Source organism: Pristiophorus japonicus, chromosome 5, assembly GCF_044704955.1.
Source record: "Pristiophorus japonicus isolate sPriJap1 chromosome 5, sPriJap1.hap1, whole genome shotgun sequence".
In the NCBI taxonomy this organism is placed as follows: Eukaryota; Metazoa; Chordata; class Chondrichthyes; family Pristiophoridae; genus Pristiophorus; species Pristiophorus japonicus.
In genome coordinates this window covers 129504822-129528057 of record NC_091981.1, presented here as the reverse complement: position 1 = coordinate 129528057, position 23236 = coordinate 129504822, and the positions used below count along the sequence as shown (strand labels likewise).

General features: G+C 40.8%; 1 protein-coding gene across 3 annotated transcripts; it reads right to left on the bottom strand.

The window, feature by feature from the left end:
• Positions 1-252: 252 nt before the first annotated feature.
• Positions 253-23014, bottom strand: LOC139264455 (ferroportin). 3 transcript variants are annotated; one of them, XM_070880962.1, is made up of 8 exons: positions 22523-23014; positions 22276-22343; positions 20129-20288; positions 15877-15992; positions 13964-14090; positions 7478-7741; positions 6075-6794; positions 253-1185 (listed from the first exon to the last, which is right to left on the bottom strand). In XM_070880962.1, the coding sequence occupies exons 1-8, from the start codon at positions 22599-22601 to the stop codon at positions 935-937; spliced, it is 1785 nt and encodes a 594-aa protein (XP_070737063.1). In that variant the 5' UTR covers positions 22602-23014; the 3' UTR covers positions 253-934. The 3 variants fall into 3 exon arrangements, with proteins under 3 accessions (XP_070737063.1, XP_070737064.1, XP_070737065.1); XM_070880963.1 differs by having other exon boundaries at positions 22819-23014; XM_070880964.1 differs by having other exon boundaries at positions 22280-22343; positions 22819-23014.
• Between the last annotated feature and the right edge of the window lie 222 nt (positions 23015-23236).

Sequence of the window (23236 nt, the reverse complement as noted above, 5' to 3'; positions counted from 1 at the left end):
AGGTTCACTTCTGCTGCGCCTAGCCCACAAGCAAATGACAAAAGAGTTAAGTAAACCTATCTTGCTGAATCTCTTCTGGTTCCAGCTACTGATGCAACCAGGATCCAACCTGGATTTTTTTTTAAATGACTGCTCCGAATTCACGTGAGTATCCTTGGCACTTGCAAATTAAAATTGCAGTCGGCATGATCAAGGTGAGAGAACAGCGGGTAAGTCTCCAACTGCATTTTTGTCAAAAATGAGGTCCGACAAATTATATTTTTAATTCAAAATACCCACAACCACAATTTTCTTCAGATTACCAATGGAGCAAGGCAAATTTCCTAAAATGTAGTTGTGAGTTAGTGCAGTTATTCATTTCTGTCCCACCATCAATGTCCCTCATCCTGCATGTTTTCATTTGCGGTATAATCAAATTACCAGAAAAGAGCTGAATTGTCTTTACATTTTATCTAAGACTATGCAACTTATGAAAGCACAAATTGTAGTCAATGTGACCCAATTAGGTATCTTCCCGATAGGCTGGAACAGTTGAGTTTTTGAAATACTGTAGTTTTGTTTTCAGCAGTCTGAAGTCCATATATAAAGTTCCTTCAATCTCTACAGGCCCATTTATAAATATCTAAATCGTTTATTTTTTAGGATGTGCTGTAAATACTTTTTTGCGTAAACCTTTGTTACGTACAGTTAAATAGTTGCGTTTATATTCTGACATCAGTGGAGGAAGTTGGGCAGTAGTTGACTAAGAATCTGCTGTGTCACAATAAGGAGTTAAAGAATTGCCATTTTCTTCTAGCAAAGCTGCACAAAAGTGCATTCTGGATTGGTAATCAGTGAAGTCTCAGATGAACCGTGCTTCTGTGTGCATCCTGTGATGTTTGGAGAAATTCAGCATTTTCCAATTTACTAGTTCTTTTTGCTTTTCTATCGTGCTCTAGAAGCATCTGTCATTACTTCTTTTTGTATATATAAAATACATTGTGTGCCCGGCCATTACAAAGGTAACCGAGATAATAACCAAGATCCCAAAATGTTGAGGATTGGGTGCAACCATGACCATAATGAAATGAAGCAGATCCATCAAATAGTTCATTGAACTCTGTACACCATTTACAATTCCTCGCTGGCATTCTGGGATATTCTCCTGTAGAAGTTGAGTCACGGTCAGGTCAAAAGCCCATAGACCTAAAAGAGAAACACAGGTTTGTAATCCTGTTCTAGGTAAATTGATTGTTATCAACTAGTAGAACAGATTGCTTGCATGATCCAATATTGCACAACTTGCTGAGTACAATTAATCACACATTTAATCCCATGTTTAGTATACATCACTTCAACCAAGAACGTGACCCTAATCATTTCACTTTTATTTTTGTCCATACACTCTTAGTGGGTAACTGTGAAGCACGTCATAAGCAGCAGAAATCATTGCCATTGGTAGCCATGCAGTTCCTCTATAATTCCATGAAAGCAAATATAATTAAAATACATCATTCAACTACTTCAACCGCTATCACTATCACAATGCATCTTCCTAAAAACCTATCAGTATGTCTTCAGGTTCCGGCTGATATAAATTTATGTTTGATGTTTTATTTTTATTTTTTTACCTAGACAATTATTTATTCTAATTTTGTACATGAGTCTGTATTTCAAATGTTCCTTATTCATAGATGTGGAATTTGAAGAAATTGTCCAAATTGAAAGGGGAAAAAACGCAATGTACTTTCAAAATCTGTTTGCTCAAAGCCAAGTTAATGTGTACTGAATACATTTTGTTTAAACAAATACATCCATTTATGGCAACATCCGTTTATGGCAAAATCCGTTTATGCATTCAACCATTAAGCAGCACAATATTCACAGATCACACACACATTTTCAAAAAGACAAACATATGAAGCATGATGATTGGCTGAGGGTAATTTTAACTTTTATCGCTGGTCAAAAACCGGTGATAGTGAATCGGCTGCCCATTTTATGCCTCATCTGATACTCTTTTCCACTGACTTCATCACATGACCGCCTGTCTCCAACCGCCTCGCCAAATAGCTACCCTCCCCATATCTTTATAACTAATAGACAACTATTAAAAGAACATTTAAAAAGTACACTTTTAAAAAAATGTCCCTACGGTTTTTCTCACAGGCTGTTTGCAGCAGTGTCCAGGATAGTAATCTATAAGTCCTGGAGACTGCAGGACAATCCTGGAGGGTTGGAAACCCTAGGATTACAGACATGTAGAGCTTTCAAAATGCACAGCCCAGAGGCCAAGGGCCACCAGAATCCTAACAAGCTGCCAGTGAAATCCTTCAGCCAGAAAGCACTTACTCCTTCCAAAGCAGCTTACTTCAAAAGAGTGGTAAATTAGATGTCACACATCTAATACCTAACACCAAACCAACTCATGCTGCAAACTCGCCAGTTAAATAAGTGAAAATTAATGCCCTGCACTTGACTTTAATATTGTACTGAATATTCATTTGTCACTGGTTAAAATATAAGATGGCATCAAAAGGAATGTGTATGAAAATGTTGGTTTCTCCATTCAAGAAATAATGATTTAATTGCTGCATTGCTGGTACAGCTGCCAATTCCCCATTGGTGTTTGCCATTGCTTTTCACTTCTCATGCATAGGCATCCTCTCAGGGTGGTTATGCAACACAGAAGAGTTATTCAAGATCCCTGGGATGTTATACTGCAAGGTTGCCACTGATCAGCCCAGATATGTAAAGCAATGCTTCAAGATATGAATGGTGTGTTTGATAAATCTGGTTGTAGAATAAGCTTCAATGTACCTACACTACTCTGTTTTAGTGCAGGGGCGTCATGAGCCACAACTGCATAGGGTAGCCTTGGGCTTCCTGGTGCCATCCTTCCACTCTTTATTCCTCCTTAAATAAAGGTGCCTTAAAATAAGGCATAACATCAGGTGCAGGGAAGCAACTATTATTCTGTGCTGTTGGTCATATAGGGAACAGTATTGTGCATAGAGGCCCAAAAGGCAGTATGGGTGTAAACAATGGCCCTCCGGACTCTTAAGAAAACCAGCATTTCTGTAGAATTATGTTGCTGCTGCTGCTGCTTTGGTCAGTAACCAAAGTGATGAAGACATTGGTCCTGCTGAATAATGCAACTGTGATCTCCATGATACATCTCTGAGCAGAAAACTAATTGACACTGCAAATATCTCCAGTGCTGGCCTGTAAGGAGTCCAACATATTAAAACTGTCTTTAGCAACCACTGACTGTACAGACATTGCACGTTGTCCAAAGACCTTCCTGAAGGAGATGGCACAGCCTCCACGCTAAATCTCAACCGTCTGAGGCACATCACTTTTGTCATTGTCAGGTAGCTGTAGCGAGTATGAAAGACTTGTGTAATAGAATGAGGCATGATAATAAACCACACAAGGAACCTGGCATCACTGGCTACCCCTTACCGCTGATGCTTTTTCTCCTTTGTCAAGTTCAGTACAATGAATGCAGTCTGCATAGTGCACAAAAACCCTAGCATGGGAAAAACTGAAACAAATTCACCTTTCAAATAAGGACTGCAAGGGAGAAATTTTAACTTTTGCCGATAGTGTAAAGCGGGCGATATTGGATCGGCTATGCCTTATACACCTCACCTAATTTTCCTTTCCATTGACTTCACGAGAAGGCATAACAGGTAGCCAATCCAATATCGCCAAAGTTAAAATCATCCCCCCAATTTTCTTACTGAAGCCTCTCCAGTAAAGCTTATTCCATGTAAGTGAGACAAAATACATTCTGCCAGAGATTTCTTACAGCTACAATATGGAGCACATCCCTCTTCTGTACCCAATATGCCATCAACTGCCTAGCACACAAATAAAATGAATTATCATTCGTCCTTCAATTTTATAAGTGTTGGGAAATGGATGATAAGCAAACACGATGCAGCAGTCCCGCCTTTGCTGGCCTCTATCACAGACATGTTGCTGCCATTAAGCTTCATGCCGACCTAAATTTCAAGGCTGTTAACTTATTTCCTCTGTAATCCAATGTCATTACCAGCCAAATTATCTTTTAAAACTGTTTTAGTACTGGTTACTAAGACTGAACCAAAACCATTTTTCATGTCAGAACACATCTCCAAAAAATAGCACTGAATAGTTTTCATAATTTGTATCAATGAACATCATTGTTTTAATGTCGTTTCCTGGGATATGAATGTAGGATCACATGATATCGTACATCATGTTGTACACAATGATGTGTTTAGAAAATATATTTAAAATGCCACATTAGTCTGAAAAAAATCAATTTGATCCAATTGAAAATTATTTTTCCTTTTGTTAATCCAACATAATTTATTAAAATTATTACTGTGAGGGATCTTCAGTATGGATGCATAGCTGTTATTCCCCAGAATTCCTGATGTTAGTCAGGCCAAGTAGTGCCAAAGTATTTTCCCACAGGGAGAGAAAATCAGACGTGGTATCAATCTTGTGCACTTTCTAATGTCCAAAAATAGAGTGCTGTAGCCAGGTAGCACAGTGATATGATGCATTAGTGCCATTTCAATGTACTGTGCCATGGAATGATGGATATTAATTTGTTATCTTGCTCTCCCATATCCTCATTTCAGCTATGCTACACTGGAGAGGTATGTAGCAGAGGCAAGGCAACACCAAACAAGGAGGGAAGCAAATTGGAGAGTATTCTCTTATCTGCTTCTGCACACACCCTTGTGGAAAATTTCTATAGATCCCATGTAATAAAACAGCAGAATTTGATTTTATGTAGATGTGCTGAATATTTAGTTATTTGTGTCTCTAGCCGGAGGTGCAAGCCTACAGGTACTAGCGATAAAAAAGGCAAATTCTGACTCCTCATCTCTCTCTCTATATGGTTACATATAGATCACCCAAGGCATTGCTCACAAGTAGTTTAGGAGCTAGGCTGCAGTTGCCGATGCTTAATCCTGGTCCAGTAGCAACCTAAATGTGACAACAGTGGGTTGCCCATCTATGTAATACAGCAAACTTACTGAAGCAATATATCATACACCTGGCATGCGGAAAAAAAATAATTCACACGTTGCTGATACTGAAAGATCAGTATATCATGGTTATAATATTTGTAATACGATTAGAAAAGTTGCTTAAGTTGCAAATAATTGTATTTCTTTCCTCCTCAAACCTCTTAGTCTTAGTCATCTACATTATGCATTTTATTTAGCCCGACCTCTTATGGTGGATTCAGCATTTATAAAATGCATACATTTTATTTATTTTTGCTTCTCTGCTCCTTCCTCCACCATCTTCCCCCACTACCACTGCAGCTGGAACCACTTTGCTTAATTTTTTTTTAATGTAGTTGATTCAAATTGCAGCATTTGAGTTGGCTGCTTTTCTGTGGAACCTTTCCTGATCTCGATTTCAGTAAGTCAGTATGGTTAAGTTTCTTACTTAAACAGAAAAATACAATATGTAATTATTTTCTGTTGTGGACAGAATGTGCTACCCTACACATTTAATGTGTGACATGTTGCATGCAAGACTTTCAATTATATACGCAGTTGCACACAAACATACATAAACACACAATTATGTATATTTAAGGAAAATAGGTATTTACATAAATGTTTCTTCCTTTCTCGCTTGGAGCCAATAATTGACCAGGAAGAAGAGGGATCAGCACCAACAAAGCAGTAGACCAGCAAGGAATCAGCATGGTCAGGGGGCGGCGAAGACATGCAAGAGGGGAGAAAATTGGCAAAAAAAGTCCCAGAGCAGCAAGGCGTGGTTTTATGACTGCAATTTCCAACATGGTCAACATTCTAATCTTTGCTAGGCCATCCTAAAAGGAGATGGTGAACATAAGACTAGTTATTTATACATAGAGGTGGGGCTCTTGCATATGACACTATAACCAGTTGTAAAGTGGCATTGGTAGAGGACTGGAAGACAATCAGCTCATTTTTCAGGCCAGGACAGTACTCAGGTCAAGGAGAGGGGAACAAAAAAAAGAACCGAAAAGAAAGTTTAAAAAAAAAATCAAGTGCTAAATGCTTCATTAACACATTGTTATTTCACAAACTCACCAATTCTTGCTGATATAACACCAGAAAAAAGTAAACTGATGGAGATGTAGGAATCTGGATAATTCCCAGCTGGGAGACTGTCATACAGCAAGGTGTTATTTGTCCAGTGAATAGAAGAGCGATCCGACAGCAATGGCTGATTCATATTTGTGCTCAGGAGGTAGGAATGCAATTGATTCATCTCTGTGTCTGGAACAGTCCAGTTCGCTAGTGAAACATTAGTATGTGGAGATATCAGAATGGTGCTCACATCCAAGGGACTGCCAGGTGCAAAAACAGAAAACACACAAAGTAACAAACAGCTTAAGTGCAGGCAACTGGATATGACTCCTGTAGAGACCAGGCCGTAACATTTTCGTAACAAAATGAACAAAACAGTGCCCAATAGTCCAACAATGGTAGAAATGCCAATGAGAAGGCTAAGAAGAGAGCCACTTATGCCTTGTGTATAGGCATACCCTGTGGTGATACAGTCAAATCCCAAAACTGTGGTGTACAGAAACGCTAAGCTCATTCCAGCTAGGAAAACCGACTGCTGGTAGTATGCTTTCCAACCGATTTTGCTGATGTACAGCATCCTCTGTATCCTTCGTAGAGCAGTATAAAACCCCAGAAAGTTTTGCTGAGCAGATAACTTCACATTCTGATCTGAATCCGAGGAGGAATTTGGAGTTATTTCTGATTTGCTGTTACATCCATGCTTGGAGAACCGCTGAACATCTATGAACATAAAATTAAATAATCTAATATACTGTTATGTAGCCAAACTTCCCATTTCTTTCAAGCTGTCTTGCTCAACATGTTTTAAAAACTACCGACACAGAAATATTTTATTCCTAACAGAAAAGACCAATGGCAAACTGCGTGGCAAGTGAATTTAGAATGACCCAAAATGCAATGAATATTAATTTGTGTTTAATGGTAAATACAACCCCAATGGTTCAGTTCAGAAGTGTAGTGCCTAGTGTGGAAATGCACCGTACAGCCCAAAGTTCCAGGTTCAATCTGCAGTCAATCTCCTCAGCATCTCTGGGCGAAGGAGGAGGGACAACACAGACAGTGCAGAATGTCCCGCTGCAGAATTCAACTTCGTGGCATCCATTCTGGACATCGAAAGTGTGAGACACACATTGCAATTTCTAACCCATAGTGTTTCTCATGTCTACAACAAGCCAGAACAGATCATTCAAAATGAAAAGTGGTTCAGATTGATTGATTGATCAAAAAATAAAGAACTTACTTTTCTTTATTGCGCTTTTCACGTCTTCAAGATGTCCCAAAGCATTTAAGTCATTGAATTACTTTTGATGTGTAGTCACTGTTGTTTTGTAGACAAATATAGCAGCCAATATGCACACACAGCAAGGTCACATAAACAGCAAATTAGATAAATGACCTTTTACCTTTTGTGCTTGTAGTCTCTCTCATTCTTTCGAAATAGTTAAGCTGTTCTTCATACCGTTCTGGTCCAGCCTTGAATGCAAGAGCAGGCACCATTCTGTAAACTTTTGATAGACAAATAAATTCAACCAGCAGTGAAATTAAGGTCCAGCCCAGAATGAAGACACAACCAACTACATTCGATGCTGAAGTCATGATCTGGCCCACAGTTACTGTAGCCAAGACGTTGACAACTTGGTCTATTCTTCTCATAGCAGCATTCACATCTGTAATGAATATACTAAATTAGTGTAGGATAATACTAGCCTTATATTTAGGATAATTCAGGTTATCAAACTAAATGAACACAGTTTACACTCTGCACTGTCACATCAGATTCTATCACATCAGATTTTTCTGCAATTAATTTCAGTCTTTGATAAGTCAATAATTTTAAGATGTTCAAATTCTAATTTAAAAGACAAAGTAAAGTTTGGAATAAATACCCAGCAATATTTTGAACTGGATTTTGCTTTCAGCGGCAAAGGAACAGCTTTCACCGCTCACCTTGCATACTGTTGCTCAGAGACTTTTTGTGGGTTTATCAGAGAGGATTTCCACTAATCCGGCCTCTGTTTCAGTGCGACAGCCTTTACAGGGGATCTGAACAGGACAAGCAACAGCTAGGCGCTTCAAATAATCAGATTGAAGTAACCATTCCCTTAATTAGACACACAGACTGCAAACCAGGAAGCAAAAAACAAGAAATATAAATTACATTTAAATCATTTACAGGAAGCGAAATAAAGATTGCAAAATATAGATGGAATTAAGGGAGCGAGATAAAAAACAAAAAACTTTCTGCAACATTAAGTTACTTCTGAGGAAATGAGACTCCACGCTTGTAAAATTATTTTTTCATGGCCAGAGATTGTTCAGCAGTAATTATCACATATTACACTGGTAAAAACTTACTTATTCCTAAATGCACCATCCCTAACTTTTTCAGCCATATTTAGTATGGAACTAGTGGGTAAGTACCCTAAATTTACGCCACTAGTGATTTCAGTGCCGAATCTATCGGCGAAGACTTCAGCAGCCACCCTGTGGAGGAGCAGGATATTCTCTGACAAAAACGTCTGGAATTTTGCATTTAACTGCACATGCATAGATGGCAGAAGTTGCTGTCAGATTTACCCTGTAATAATGGCAACGCTGATAGCCTCACTTATTATCGCAGCAAAATACGGACCAATATTTTAATAACTAGTCACAAGCAATGTTTATTCTACGGAGGAAAAATAAATTCAAGTGAAATAAATGATTTTGGGGAGAGTTCTTTCCAGGGACAGATGAAGGAGGACATGGGCTGGAAATAGATTGGGCTGGAAGTAGGTAGGGATACAAGGGTGGTGAGGGATACAATTAAGTGATCGTATATGGCCTTGTCTGTGATCGAGACAATGAGAGTGAGAGGCCATGCAAGGTGACAGTGTGTATATGGGCAAGTGAGTTTAAATGGAGGGAGAAGTTAAGAGAGGTCAGGAGGGCAGTGAGGGGGAAAGTTGAGATGGAGATTGAAATCATTGAGGATGAGGAGCTGCTCAATGCGGAGGCTGGAAAGGAGTGAGGATATCTCAGTGAATTGTACACAACACGCATTTTGAAGGAGAAGCAAAATGGAATGGAACAAGATGAAGTACTTGAAGAAGGAGAAGGTGCCAGAGGAGTTGCGCGGAGGGGGAAAGAGACCAAGGTGATTTGCATGGCAGATTGTCAAAAGTATAACCAGACAGGGAGGTTTCAGTAAGACATGTATTGCTACCCACGAGCAAAGTTTCTATCAAAGCCAGGATGTCAATGTAATGATTGTGGATGTCAAGGTCCTTGTTCCCAAGTTAACAGACATTCTGTAGACCAATGTCAAGAGAGACGGTGATTATTGATCTGCAGCACAGTCCAAGAGGGAAACAGTGGGTGGGATAATTGGGAGGGAAAAGAGATTGGTGAGATTATCTCCCAGTGGGCATGTTGGGTAGGAAGGGCAGAGAGAGGAAGATGTGGCAATTGCTGCTCTTAAGGCAGCAACACGGGTGCCTCGCGGGGAATGCTGAGAGAGGCACAGGTCTATTGGCTGAATTCAAGAGGGATTTAAGGATTTTTTTCCTTAAAAAATTAGATGACGTATTTAATGTAATTCATTCACACAACAATTACAAGATCCTGGGAACTTGATTTTCCATCTTGTTATCAATGTTGGTAATTTAGATGAGATCAATTTGAAAGGAAATACTGTTCATTTCCACAGTTTTATAAAGCACAAACACATTCTATGATAATACACAGCATATTTCAAGAACAATTACATGTTGTTGAGAAATAAATTCACTAATAGCAGCACCTTCATTACAAATGGTATTTATTATGTACATAACATTAACATAATCAGTCAGACCAATTACTTGCTATGAATGTAGGAAAGGGACTATAATTATCAGCAGTTAGATATTTTGCATAACCAAATTTCAGATGAAGGAAACACAAGACTATTAGGACTCATCGCAGTAGACAAACCACAATTATCCACTCACAATAGTCTCGGCTACAATTAGATAGATAGGCCGGAATTTTCCCTTTGAAATGAGTGTAGGTTTGCAAGCAGGTGGGCAGTTAAAAGCGCTGAAATGGACAGCGCGTCAGCAAGCTGCCTTCTTCTCGCTGACTTCTGCCTTTAATTCCGGCACGTTTCTCAGCGCGCCAGGGACCCACTCGGGAGAGATGGGCGATCTAATTCAAGCATTTAAGAGCTTGTTAACCGATTAACAGGCTTTTACTTCTTGTGCATGGCATTCATGGGCTTCCTGAAACTCGCCTGTCAAAGCTCAGCATGAGATGACCGGCTATTGAGTGAGTTCAACAATTGACAGTTGAAATAATAACATACTCACACCTGCTTCCTTGCCAGAGGGAAAGACTCTTGCTGATATCATTGGTGCAGAGATTTTGCTTTCAGGAGTTTTCAGGTGATTTCTGCAACCTCGGAAGTCACTCTCACTACATTGGAAGATTGTGTCTCTGATCTCCACTTTACCTGGCATCTATCAAATCAGCATAGGTGCAGCAAATGCTCTTTCATCTAGAACCTCAGATTCGGAACAAGATCAGCCCCAGCACCAACACCAGCAGCAGGAGCAGTCTTCTCCTCAACAACTTGCACATCGCTGGAGGAGATACCTCCAACACATGGTATACAGGCAGAGGATGAGCTTCTTGGTCACGACTGAACAGCAGTGCCTCAGGAGGCCCAGGCTATCACGTCAGGTCATGGCAAACATTTGTAGCTTGCTGGAAAATCCACTGCCAAGTGGACCTGGTGGACACATCTTAACAGTGGCTGTCAAAGTCACCATTGCCCTCAACTTCTTCACCTCAGGCTCCTTCCCGGGATTTGCAAACATTTCCAGGATCTTGCAGTCGGCCGCACACAGATGTGGGTGTGTGTTACTAGGTAGAGATTGTTGGTGGGTGAGTACTGGGGGTGTGGTGCATTGAGCAGTGTCTGAAGCTTGTGGTACAGATGGTGGCATGTAGCATTTGTTGAAGCCTTCACTCACCCTGACCACCTGTAGGAGCTCATTAAACTTCTTCCTGCACTGTGTGGGGGTCCTGGGGAGCGCAGTGCTGCCCGTGACATGGTGTGCCACCTCCCTCCACATAGTCTGGCAGACTTATGGCGGGGGCCTTCTGCCAGTTGGTGGGTACAGGAGCACCCGCTTTCTCTCCACCACTAAAACCAATGCTTCCAAAGCTTCATCGGAAAATCTCCGCGTTCTCTCCCCGAGGCATGGCGATCTGCCATCTGGATTTGTAAATAAGTGCTCCTTCTTATGGTTGTTGAGGTAGCGGAGGCCCCGACCTGCGTGAGAACACCAGCAGCAGATCGGGGCCATAAAACGAGCGGAGGTGCGGCGCTTGGGAGCAGCGTGGAGGCCCCGACATGCATGAGAACACCAGCGGCAGATCCGGGCAATAAAAGGAATGGAGGTGCGGCGACTGGGAGCAGAGTGGAGGCATACTACTTCAGGGAGCAGCGCGAGTTGCGACGACAGCGAAGACTGATGTCATCAAGGTCCAGGTCGGTGATTGGAGCGTGGGCAGATACAGCAGAAGTGGCGAGAGACTGTGGAGGGATGTGATTGGGGCCCAGAAGAGGCGTGAGTTTCTGGGCCAGGGGCAGCATGGGCCAGCCCACACTGCGATACCCGTGCATCAGAGCTGGTCTCCAGTCGTCTTGGATAACCCTTGCCACTGGACCAAGACCCAGCTCTGTCAAGCCCGTGTGGCTGGCGTGCAACGGTCACCACACGTTGAAAAAATTCACGCACAGGCATCTTCCACTCTTCAAGATGTAGTTCAGGATCTGGAATATTAGGTCCTTCATTGAAACACCCATGTACTCATCCTTTTTAGCGTGGAAGCAAGTCATCCTTGTTTCGAGAGACTGTCTATGATGATGATGATGACCCCCAACAATGCTGAGAATGAGGTGCTGCAGCATCAATGAACCTCCCCTTTATGTAGTGCAAATAGCCTGAAGCAATCATTACTTGCATTTAGATTGCCCCTGATATTGGTGCATCTTTTCAGTAGAACACCAATGAACTTGGGTTTTTTTTTAGACAAGAATCATGACTGCAATCATTTTAATGAGGAATGAGGATGAATTTTGTGTACACAGCCTTGACGATTTTCAACTGGTGCTACTTAACCATTTTTAGTCTAAACACTGTCCATTTCTTGGCAAAAGTTAATTTCTATGCCCTTTAGAAGCAAAGAACTTTCTTCCTTTGACACCAATCACTGTCTCTCCCACTAACCGCTCAGCACCTCCATTTGTACAATGCTCTTTTAAATAGGCAAGATGAAGTAAAGCCATCTGTGAAGTCATCGGACTCGTTCCACTTTAATTGGCCAGGAAAGCCACATAACTAATTCAATTGGAGTAGTTCAGTTAAAAACACACTGACTAGCACACTAAAAGAACATCCGGGATAGCGACCTGCTATCCCCCCCCCCATAAAGATTCCGGCCACGAATGCAACAATTTTTTCCCGTTATATTGTAAAGAAAAATCTAATCATAATTAAAATGGAATTGTACCAGCACTGTGTATGTATGCCTCAAGCAGTGAATGTTCAGTACTACATAAACCAAAATATTTTTGTTCTGCAAATTACAGCATAAATTAGATGAGCACAGTATCAATGAATAGAAATGAGCACTGAATCTGGAATATGAACCTAAACAAGGCTGAATAGAGTCTCTTCAGAATAGTTTGCAAATATCCACATTTTTGTCCTTTTCAAACAGTATGCTCATTCTGCAACAGAAATGTAATTTCAATATCCTACAGAAAGTATCTCTCTTCCAGGCACCTACTGAAAGAAATGGATAAGGCCCAGCTATATTTCATAATTCATACTACTGTAGCTCAAGCCACAGCAGTAACATTTTAATTCTAACTTTAAAGGCTAACCCCTGGCAATCGAACGTAAAGAGGATGGTGCCCTCAAACATTCACACCATCTCCACCCTGCCTCAGTCCATTTGCTACTGAAACCCTTATGGGAACATATGAACAGGAGGCAGCCGTTCCGCTCCTTGAGCTCGTTTCACCAATCAATTAAATCATGGTTGCTCTGTACCTAAACCCAATTTTATTTCTATATCTAAGAAAAATCTACCAATTTCAGTCTTGAAAGCTTCAATTGACCTAGCATCCACAGCCTTCTGGGGGAGATAGTTCAGATTTATACTATTCTTTGTGTGATGAGGTACTTCCTGATTTCATTCCTGAATGGCATGGCTCTAATTTTAAGATTCTGCCTTTGTCACTTCCAGACTCAATTACTTCAATACTTTCCTTGCTGGCCTCCCATCTGTCCATAAATTCAACTTGTCCAAAACTCTTCTGCATATATCCTATCCTGCACCAAGACCCATTGACTTATCATCCCCTCCTTTGCTGACCGACATTGGCTCCGTCATTCAATGCCTCATAATTACATTTCCTGTCCTTGGCTTTAAATCCCTCTATAGCCTTGTCCCTTCCTGAACTCAAAACTCCTCCAGCTCTACATCCTCCCCACAAATACTGCATTCCTCTGATTCCATCACCATGTGCACCCCCCCACCCCCCACCACCACCAGATACTGTACCTTCAGCCGCTTCCACTCTCTGGATTACCCACCCTAAACCTCTCTACCTTTCCAACTCCCTCTCCTCAAAGCTATAAACAGGAGCAATAATTGACAATAATACTCCCAAGTGAGTTGATCGTTACTTGTTATTGCTTTTCATCATTTCCTGGCACCGTTGTCTGAACAACAAAATTTGCTCTCGAGTTATGTTTATCATTTAGCAATACAAGTGATTTCAAGGGTCACATGGAGTTTATTTTTTTACATGATAATATACAAACACACATGATTCTCTGGAGCTGTCTTACCAGCAAGTCCACTCCTGTTGCATCCTGTGATTACAATAATCCAGTCCCTCTGAATGGCAACTGTCAAAGCTGTGCTTGCAAGGTTTGCTGCATCTGCTAGACCGATGACCACCATGTAACAGACCACCTTGTGTGAGTTACATTAAACAAATGGACAATAGATAACAGAAATGCTACACATACATTTACACATGCAATAACAAATTTTTTTACGGGATTTAATCTTAGCTTTAATCCCTACTTTAAAAAATTGTAACTTTTCTAATCTCTTGAGTTCTTAAACAGGAAAACATGTGTACCAATTTAGGTATGAAAGCTAAACATTCATATTTATTTCTGAAGTTCTTTATCAACATCAAAGCAATGTGCTCAACCATAATAAGTGTTCTGTTTTTTATTGTTTGGTTGCGAACTCAGAGCGAATTACTGTTAGCAGAATGTATTTTTCAGTCATCTGTTCATCCAGTGAAAAGTCCTTCTAGTTAAAAGGGATGTGTTGCTGTTGACTGCCAATGTATTCATATAAAATGGTCTTTAGCTGGTCTGCCAACACTACTGCCAGAACATACTCTTCTATGTTTTTTATTTCAGATTACATCTGTGGAAAGAATCAGATTTTTTCTTAGACTCCTTACTGCCATTCTACATAATCAGTTGAGAATCAGTTTCTCTTTCTCTGTGCATAGTTTTAAAGTAATCCCATTAATAACCACCTTAAAACTGAAACAACTGCAGTACCGAGTTGTCAACTGTTGTACAGTTTTATTGCCTATTTGACCCCTTTTCTTCCAACAATTTCCAGAATTTCTATTACGGTCAATGGGAAATGGCTGGAATGTTTTCCTCTGCTTTTGAGGGGGTGGGGGGGGGGCGGGGGCAGGGGAATAGTGTTGGGGTCATGCCAATCTATTGTTGCTATTAACATTGGTGTAGATTTCAAATGAAATTGCTTTACCATTGTGGTCAAGCATGTTGTATGTTCGGAGTTGTTTTGTTCATTTTGATGATTTAGCACAACAAGGTCTGTAGATCAAGGCCCACATTCACAGAACAAGCGAATATTATTGTGTGACTTTTATTCTTTGATGGTATTATGCAAAAACAAAAACTCAGGCAACATATTGAGTGAGAACTTCCTCCACTCACACTGAAAACCTGTTAAAAGGTCTGAGGTGAATGTACTAAAATGGCACATTCAGAACAGTTCACAGATATTGATTTATAACTTCAATTCTGGCAAAATTTATATTCGTTGGGTCATTGTGGTGCTTCAATCAGTCCTTCTGTTTTAATGGGGCATGTTTTTACTGCAATTAAAATAAAAAGGAAGATGCAACAGTTCTATTTTAAAAAAAACACATCAGTACCACATAACAAGCTCAATTACAGATTAATTAGGTCATCAAAAATACTTTAACATTAATTACATTTTAAGTACTAAGTTGGTTACATGGGATTAAATGGATACGATGGTCCTGAAAACCCACAATCACATTCTGCTACTGAAACAATGGTGGATCGTGACTTCCAACGCGCCCAAGAGTCTCCCCGACCCGGTCAGATTTCTGAGTTCAGGTAATTTGCATTTTGCTATCAGATGTCTGCTTCAGTTTTGACATGGTTAAGGTGCACATTGAGGGGGGTCCAGATAATGTGGTGGTGACCCAGCCACTTGGGGGCAAGGCTGGCAGTCATGCCTCCATTTATAATGTCAGGTTGCAAGGGTGTATATGCAACAACTGTTGTTCCCAGGAAATCTCAATAGGGTGGAGACCTGGAATCAGCAGGTGTCATCCCAATTTCTGCTGTTGAAGGTCTCTGCCCACCCTAAATCCACCAGTAAGTTCACAGGTTTTCACAGCCACTGTTTTGTTTAGTTTGGTGTTTTAAAAACATGCTCAACAGATACTTACAATGAGCCATCCATCCCAAGTTTGTTCAATCCATTTCTTGTATGAAAATACCAAAATCAGGATGATACTGCAGAGAATGACGGAACCATTCTGAATAAACAGGGATCCATGAGCAACTAGATATGATTCATAAAGGATACATTAAGTTTAAATTATTTATGCAAAAAGGTTTTATCTGAAGTATATTAACACAGGCCTCTGATTTCTTGTACTTTCTGGAATTACCCACCCCCACCAACAGTTAGCATGAATTTATTGGTGAATATAATGGCACGCAGCATTCGTAACAAACTAGATGAGTCGATGGCACAAATGGGTATGATCCGATAGACATTACAGAGACGTGGTTGCAAGGTGACCATGGCTGGGAACTAAATATTCAGGAGTATTTGACAATTCGGAAGGCCAGACAGAAAGGAGGTGGGGTACTCTGTTAATAAAGGATGAGATCAGTGAGTTAGTGAGAAACCTCAAGATCTTGAATCAGTTTGGGCGGAGATAAGGAATAATAAGGGAAAAAAGTCACTGGTGGGCATAGTTTGTAGGCCCCCTAACAGTAGCTACACTGTTGGACGGCATTTAAATCAAGAAATAATGAAGGCTTGTAAAAAAGGAACGGCAATAATTATGGGCGATTTTAACCTTCATATTGATTGGTATAAAGCAAATTGGCCAGGGTAGCCTTGAGGAAGAGTTCATAGAATGTATTCGGGATAGTTTCCTTGAACAGTACGTTGTGGAACCAACCAGGGAGCAGGCTATTTTAGACACGGTACTGTATAATGAAACAGGATTAATAAACAACCTCCGAATAAAGGATCCTCTAGGAATGAGTGACCACAGCATGGTTGAATTTCAAATTCAGTTGGAGGGTGAGTAAGTTGGATCTCAAACCAGTGTCCTAAGCTTAAACAAAGGAGACTACAAAGTATGAAGGCAGAGTTGGCTAAAGCGGACTGGAAAAATAGATTAAAGTGTGGGACGATTGATGAGCAGTGGCTAACATTTAAGGAGATATTTCATAACTCCCAACAAAAATATATTCCAATGAGAAGGAAAGACTGTAAGAGAAGGGATAACCATCTGTGGTTAACTAAGGAAATAAGGGATGGTATCAAATTGAAAACAAGGGCATACAAGGTGGCCCACGCTAGTAGGAGGCCAGAGGATTTGGAAACTTTTAAAAGCCAGCAAAGAACGACTTAAAAAAAAAGAGGGAAGATAGATTATAAAAGCAAACTAGCAAAAATATAAAAACAGATAGTAAGAGTTTCTACAGGTACATAAAAAGGAAAAGAGTGGCTAAAGTAAATGTTGGTCCCTTAGAGGATGAGACTGGGGAATTAATAATGCGGAACAGGACTTTGAACAAATATTTTGCATCTGTCTTCATGGTAGAAGACACTAAAAACATCCCAATAGTGGATAATCAAGTGGCTATCGGGAGGGAGGAACTTAATACCCTGTACAATCACTATCACTAAAGAAGTAGTACTCGGTAAAATAATGGGACTAAAGGCAGACAAATCTCCTGGACCTGATGCCTTACATCTAGGGTCTTGAGAAGTGGCTGCAGAGATAGTGGATGCATTGGTTGTAATCAACCAAAATTCCCTGGATTCTGGGGAAGTCCCAGCGGATTGGAAAACCGCAAATTAATGCCCCTATTTAAAAAAGGAAGCAGACAGAAAGCAGGAAACTATAGACCAGTTAGCCTAACATCTGTCTTTGGGAAAATGCTGGAGTCCATTACTAAGGAAGCAGTAGCAGGACATTTGGAAAAGCATGATTCAATCAAGCAGAGTCAGCATGGTTTTATGAAAGGGAAATCATGTTTGACAAATTTGCTGGGTTCTTTGAGGATGTAACGAGCAGGGTGTATAAGGGGGAACCAGTGGATGTGGTGCATTTGGATTTCCAGAAGGCATTCAATAAGGTGCCACATAAAAGGTTACTGCACAATATAAAAGTTCATGGGGTTGAGGATAATATATTAGCATGGATAGAGAATTGGCTAACTAACAGAAAACAGAGACTCGGGATAAATGGGTCATTTTTCGGTTGGCAAACAGTAACTAGTGGGGTGCTGCAGGGATGCTGGGACCTCAACTATTTACAATCTATATTGATGACTTGGATGAAGAGACCAAGTGTAATGTAGCCAAGTTTGCTGATGACACAAAGATGGGTGGGAGAGCAAATTGTAAGGTGGACACAAGAAATCTGCTAAACGAGTGGGCAAATATTTGGCAGATGGAGTATAATGTGGGAAAATGTGAGGTTATTCACTTGGGCAGAAAAATAGAAAAGCAAATTATTTTTTAAATGGAGAAAAATTGGAAAGTGCTGCAGTAGAGGGACCTGGGGATCCTTGTGCATGAATCACAAAATGTTAGTATGCAGGTACAGCAAGTAATTAGGAAGACAAATGGAATGTTGTCCTTTGCAAGTGCGATGGAGTATAAAAAAAGCAGAGAAGTCCTGCTACAACTGTACAGGGTATTGGTGGGGCCACACCTAGAGTACTGCATACAGTTTTGGTCTCCGTATTTAAGGAAGGATATACTTGCATTGGAGGCTGTTCAGAGAAGGTTCACTAGGTTGATTCCAGAGATGAGGGGGTTGACTTATGGAAGATATGCTGAGTAGGTTGGGCCAATACTCATTGGAGTTCAGAAGAATGAGAGGTGATCTTATCGAAACATAAGATAATGAGGGGGCTCGACAAGGTGGATGCAGAGAGGATATTTCCACTCATAGCGGAATTTAGAACTAGGGAGCATAATTTTGGGATAAGGGGTCACCCATTTGAAACTGAGATGAGGAGGAATTTCTTCTCTGAGGATTGTAAATCTGTGGAATTCTCTGCCCCAGAGAGCTGTGGAGGCTGGGTCATTGAATATATTTAAGGCAGAGATAGACAGATTTTTGAGCGATAAAGGGTTATGAGAGCGGGCAGGGAAGTGGAGCTGAATCCATGATCAGATCAGCCATGATCTTATTAAATGGCGGAACAGGCTCGAGGAATCAAATGGCCTACTCCTGCTCCAATTTCTTATGTTCCTATGTTTGCTACCAGAGTTTGGTTTCTACTGATAAAAGTAGAAATTTCATAAAACAAAGCATTCAGATAAATGTTCAACAATGTTAGGCATTTGACTATATGATAATGTTTCAACCTCCAGTCTTTCATCCAATTTTAGTTGAATTGAAAACTACAATAGACCAAAAATGGATTAAAATGTCATCAACTTTTCTGAAATGGAGATTTTAAAAAGTCTAATTTTCTTGCCATTTGCTTCCCCCTCTCTTTTCCAGAAGGCAGTAACTCAGGCACAAGTCTAGTTCCATGGACAATAACAGTCCTTCGACCAGTCAAGTGACCATGTGTTATGCACAAGTCCAGGTATTGTGGTGCTGAAGGGACTCTGTCATCTATGGGGTTATAACTCCAGCAGGAGTCAATGCCTTCAGGAAAACAAAGGATTGAAGTGCAAAAAGAATGCCATCAAAAGAACATATATGCTGGTATAAGCACCAACAACTTGTGTGATCCTGCTCCTGTCATTACATTGTGCAGACCCTATAGCCTGGTCACACCTCAAATGTTGTGCAGCATGGATTCTGGGATACAGTAAAGCAATTTCATTCCATTTAATAGACTTACTAACTTCAAACTTAACGGAGTCCTGAAGAAAGAGAGGGCATTTCTCTGCAACCTGCCAAACAGGACAGCAACATTCCATCACTGGATGGGTACAGGCTCTGTGGAACACTTATGCTGCCAAATGCAACAAGTAGGGCAGACCAAACCAAGGAGATGGAAAGTTCTAGTCAGAGGCTTGCATCCTTGTAGACAGATAGTCACAATTTCATTCACCTTTCTCAAAAGAATTATTGATTCTATCAGCAAGATCACTTCTATTAGTATCGTTAAGTCATCCATGAAAAGGAGGAAGGGGGCAGGAGATGCGGGTGGGAGGGATAAGCACACTTCCCTTAGGAATCCCTCTTCAGATATTATGTTACAACAATATATGCCCATTCATCAGGACTAGGTGCTCCCTCTGAGAAAGTCGCATGATATTTTGTTAGCAGTTTTAATATTGTAGTCAGAGAGGCTTTTCCACATTTAACATAGCAATAAGCTGCAGCTTATGATTTTGGTAGCTACATCACAACAGTTTATCCCAGTACTTTTTTGGATTCTATAATATGTATATGTATGTAATTACAGATACTGCCATGTTACCTTTAATTCTTGGATTCCTGTCAACCCAGTCTCCAACAAATGCACCAAAAACTAGCACAGATCCCGCTACGACCAAACCAACCACAGCAGTTAATAGCAAATTATGTCCATACAGCTCAATCAAGAAGACAGATATGGCAAAATGCCACATGCGATCTCCCTGAAAGATAAAACAAGAAATGAGATTCTGAACAATAACAGTTGTGAAAGTACTAAAAATCACAAAAAAACAAATGCATACAATACATTTTTAGTAAAGAAGCACCGTGGCTTCATTGATCGTAATGACAGTAGATGTTTTAACATTGTGATTCTAAAATCAGTTATGTGCATATATACATATTAAGTGAGTTACAGGCCTAGAATCCTGAAATCTTGCCAGGGCTAATTTTTTAATTGTAGGTGGGATAAGCAGATAGCACTTGCTCATTTTCACTTACTTACTTGTAAGATGATTTAAATTCCCAGATACTACTGGTGGAAACTGAGGGCTCAAGTTTCCACATGATTTGCGCCTGATTTTTAGGAGCAACTGGTGGAGAACGGACTATCTTAGAAATCGCAATTCTCCACATTTTTTTTTCTGCAGTTCTAGTCAGGTAGAACAGTTCCACTTTGGAACAGAATTTTTTCTTCAAAAGGGGGCATGTCCAGCCACTGACGCCTGATTTGAAAGTTTCCACAGTGAAAACGTACTCCAAACTAACTTAGAATGGAGCAAGTGAAGATTTTTGTAGAACTGAAAAAACCTGTTCCACACATTAAAAAATCAGGCGCAGGTTACAAATTAGGCGTCCAGAACGAGGGGGACGGGGGGGGGGGGGGGGGGGGAAAGGGAAGTCATTAAATTCTACAATAAATCCTTATTTATACTTATACAAATATTATACAAATAAATCCAACCTGAATAAAAATTTATAAGCAAAGAAAAGATTAAACCATCTTCCTACCTCTGTGAAAGTGCTTCAGCCAGGGAGAATGCTGCAGCAAGCCTCACAAAACGAGGCAGCCGTTCCCGAACGCGGGGGGAAGGAAGCCGTTCCAGACGGCGGGAGGGAGGGAACCGACTGCAGGGGGAGGGGGGGGAGGAAGCCGTTCCAGACGGCGGGAGGGAGGGAACCGACCGACCGACCAAACGCAGGGGGGGAGGGGGAGGAAGGAAGCCGTTCCAGACAGCGGGCGGGAGGGAACCAACTGACCGAACGCAGGGGAGGAAGCAGTTCCAGACGGCGGGGAGGGGAGCCATTCCGGGCTTCCTGCAGCCTTCTCAGTGCTGATGTGCTGATGGCAATGTGCTTTTATTAAAAAAATTTCAAAAACTGAACAGCTACAAAGAACTACAAAAATGGCTGAGTGCCAATGTTTCCTTCACACTGCGCGTGCGCGAACGCTCCAACGCACAGCGTTGCCGGCAGGAAAAAAACTAATTTAAATAGTACCCGCCCCATCGCATTTACAAATTCGGCACGAGTGTAGGCTCCGCCCCCTGGGCGCCACGCCAAACAGACAAGGAGCTGCAGGGGCTCCAGAATCGCGCGATTTTTTTCCGCCGCCGTTTTAGGCTCCAAGGGGCACCCGTTTTTTATCGTGTGGAAACTTGGGCCCTGAGAGTGGGTGAGCATTTAAAATGCTTCTTTACCTGCCGATTTCCTACCCGCTCTGCGCTGAATCGGATTTAAACTTGCTCTTCTGAGCAGGTAACAAAGGTTCATCTTGTATGCAGATTGGGGTCCAATGACATAGAACAGCTCAAGAACCAAATAGATCACTGGCTTCAGAGGAGTAGTTTGCCTCCATACAAATGGCTCTATTTTATATTCCGATAAGGAAATACTGCACTAGTGGAATAGGGATTAATGATACCCTGTGCTACTTGTACAACAAGTGAAGTTGTACCTTTGCATATAGGAATTTTAAAAACAATAGTAAAAAGCAGCACCATCTGGAGCAACCAATGTACATTATACACGGACAAAACAAGATTGTTCTACATTTTCTGCAATCACACAAATTACAATTTTATATAAATGTTCATAAGCTTGGGGCAAGTTTTATAATTTTAGAAATGAGAAAAACCTCAAAACCAAAAAGGTATCGTATATCTGTTGTGTTTTCAAATGTAAAACATCAACTTTTTTTTTGCTTACCCACATTGACAGCGCCCCACTGATATAAATCAGACACCTTGGCGTCTTAATGAAATTCAACACCAGACCTGAGAAAAAAAATTATTGGGAGAAACCAGTCTTAAAATACAAGTAACAATTAAAGAAAGGCAATTAACTTCTGGAGATTTAAAATCTTCAAAGTGCGTTCATCAAACTAATAATCTTCATGTAGCTGTTATTACTAAATCTTAAATTAGTTGCAAGAAAACTTGCGAAAACCACTCACCAAAAAGCCTCCTTTGCAAGTATTTTTTCCCTCTCCGTTTATCTTCTGGCTCAACGCGGACCCTTTTGCAGTTTGGCATTTTGCAGTGTGGTGCAATTGGTCAGTGTGTGTCGGTGCACTGTGATAACCAAGTGTGACAGCTGGCTGATCAAATTGGCTGCTCGCCGAACAATATAACTGGATATCGGATTTTTGGAAAGATTATTGTGCTAAGTATAAAACACATTCCTCTAAGGCAGTAAGTTTATAACTACATATTCCTGTTCACCATATATTAAATATGAAAATAACCTCACTCTTCTAGCCGAGGAAAAATCCACACCGACATCACTTTACTTGTTTTTGACCGTTTGCTTCTCCTCGTCTGCATTTTGTTAACTCGCAGCAATTACCATAAATTAAGTAACTTCGATGCGATAGACCGGTGGTCAAGTGACGCAATGTTGCTAACATTTGCTTTAAAAGCAGAAATGCTGAATTGTTGTCGATGACACGAGACCAACACACTGGAGGACACGTGACAGCACCAGGACAATCAGCCTCGAGAGCCCAGGGGAACAGTGAGGGGGCGCACACGAAGCGAGCTGCAGACAAATGTTTATTTGCATTCACCGTTATTTGTTACTACAAAGCAAAAGGACAAACTAGGCCATTACCTTGCACAAGTCAGGAGTGTGATGGAATACTCTCCACTTGCATTGATGAGTGCAACTC

Coding starts and splice junctions, on each gene's coding strand:
- LOC139264455 (XM_070880962.1), bottom strand. CDS start 22,601: ATGCCAAACTGCAAAAGGGTCCGCGTTGAGCCAGAAGATAAACGGAGA. Junction 20,289..22,275: donor GTGGGGCGCTGTCAATGTGG/GTAAGCAAAAAA, acceptor TTTATCTTTCAG/GGAGATCGCATGTGGCATTT. Junction 1,186..6,074: donor TGTTATATCAGCAAGAATTG/GTGAGTTTGTGA, acceptor TTTCTCTTTTAG/GTCTATGGGCTTTTGACCTG.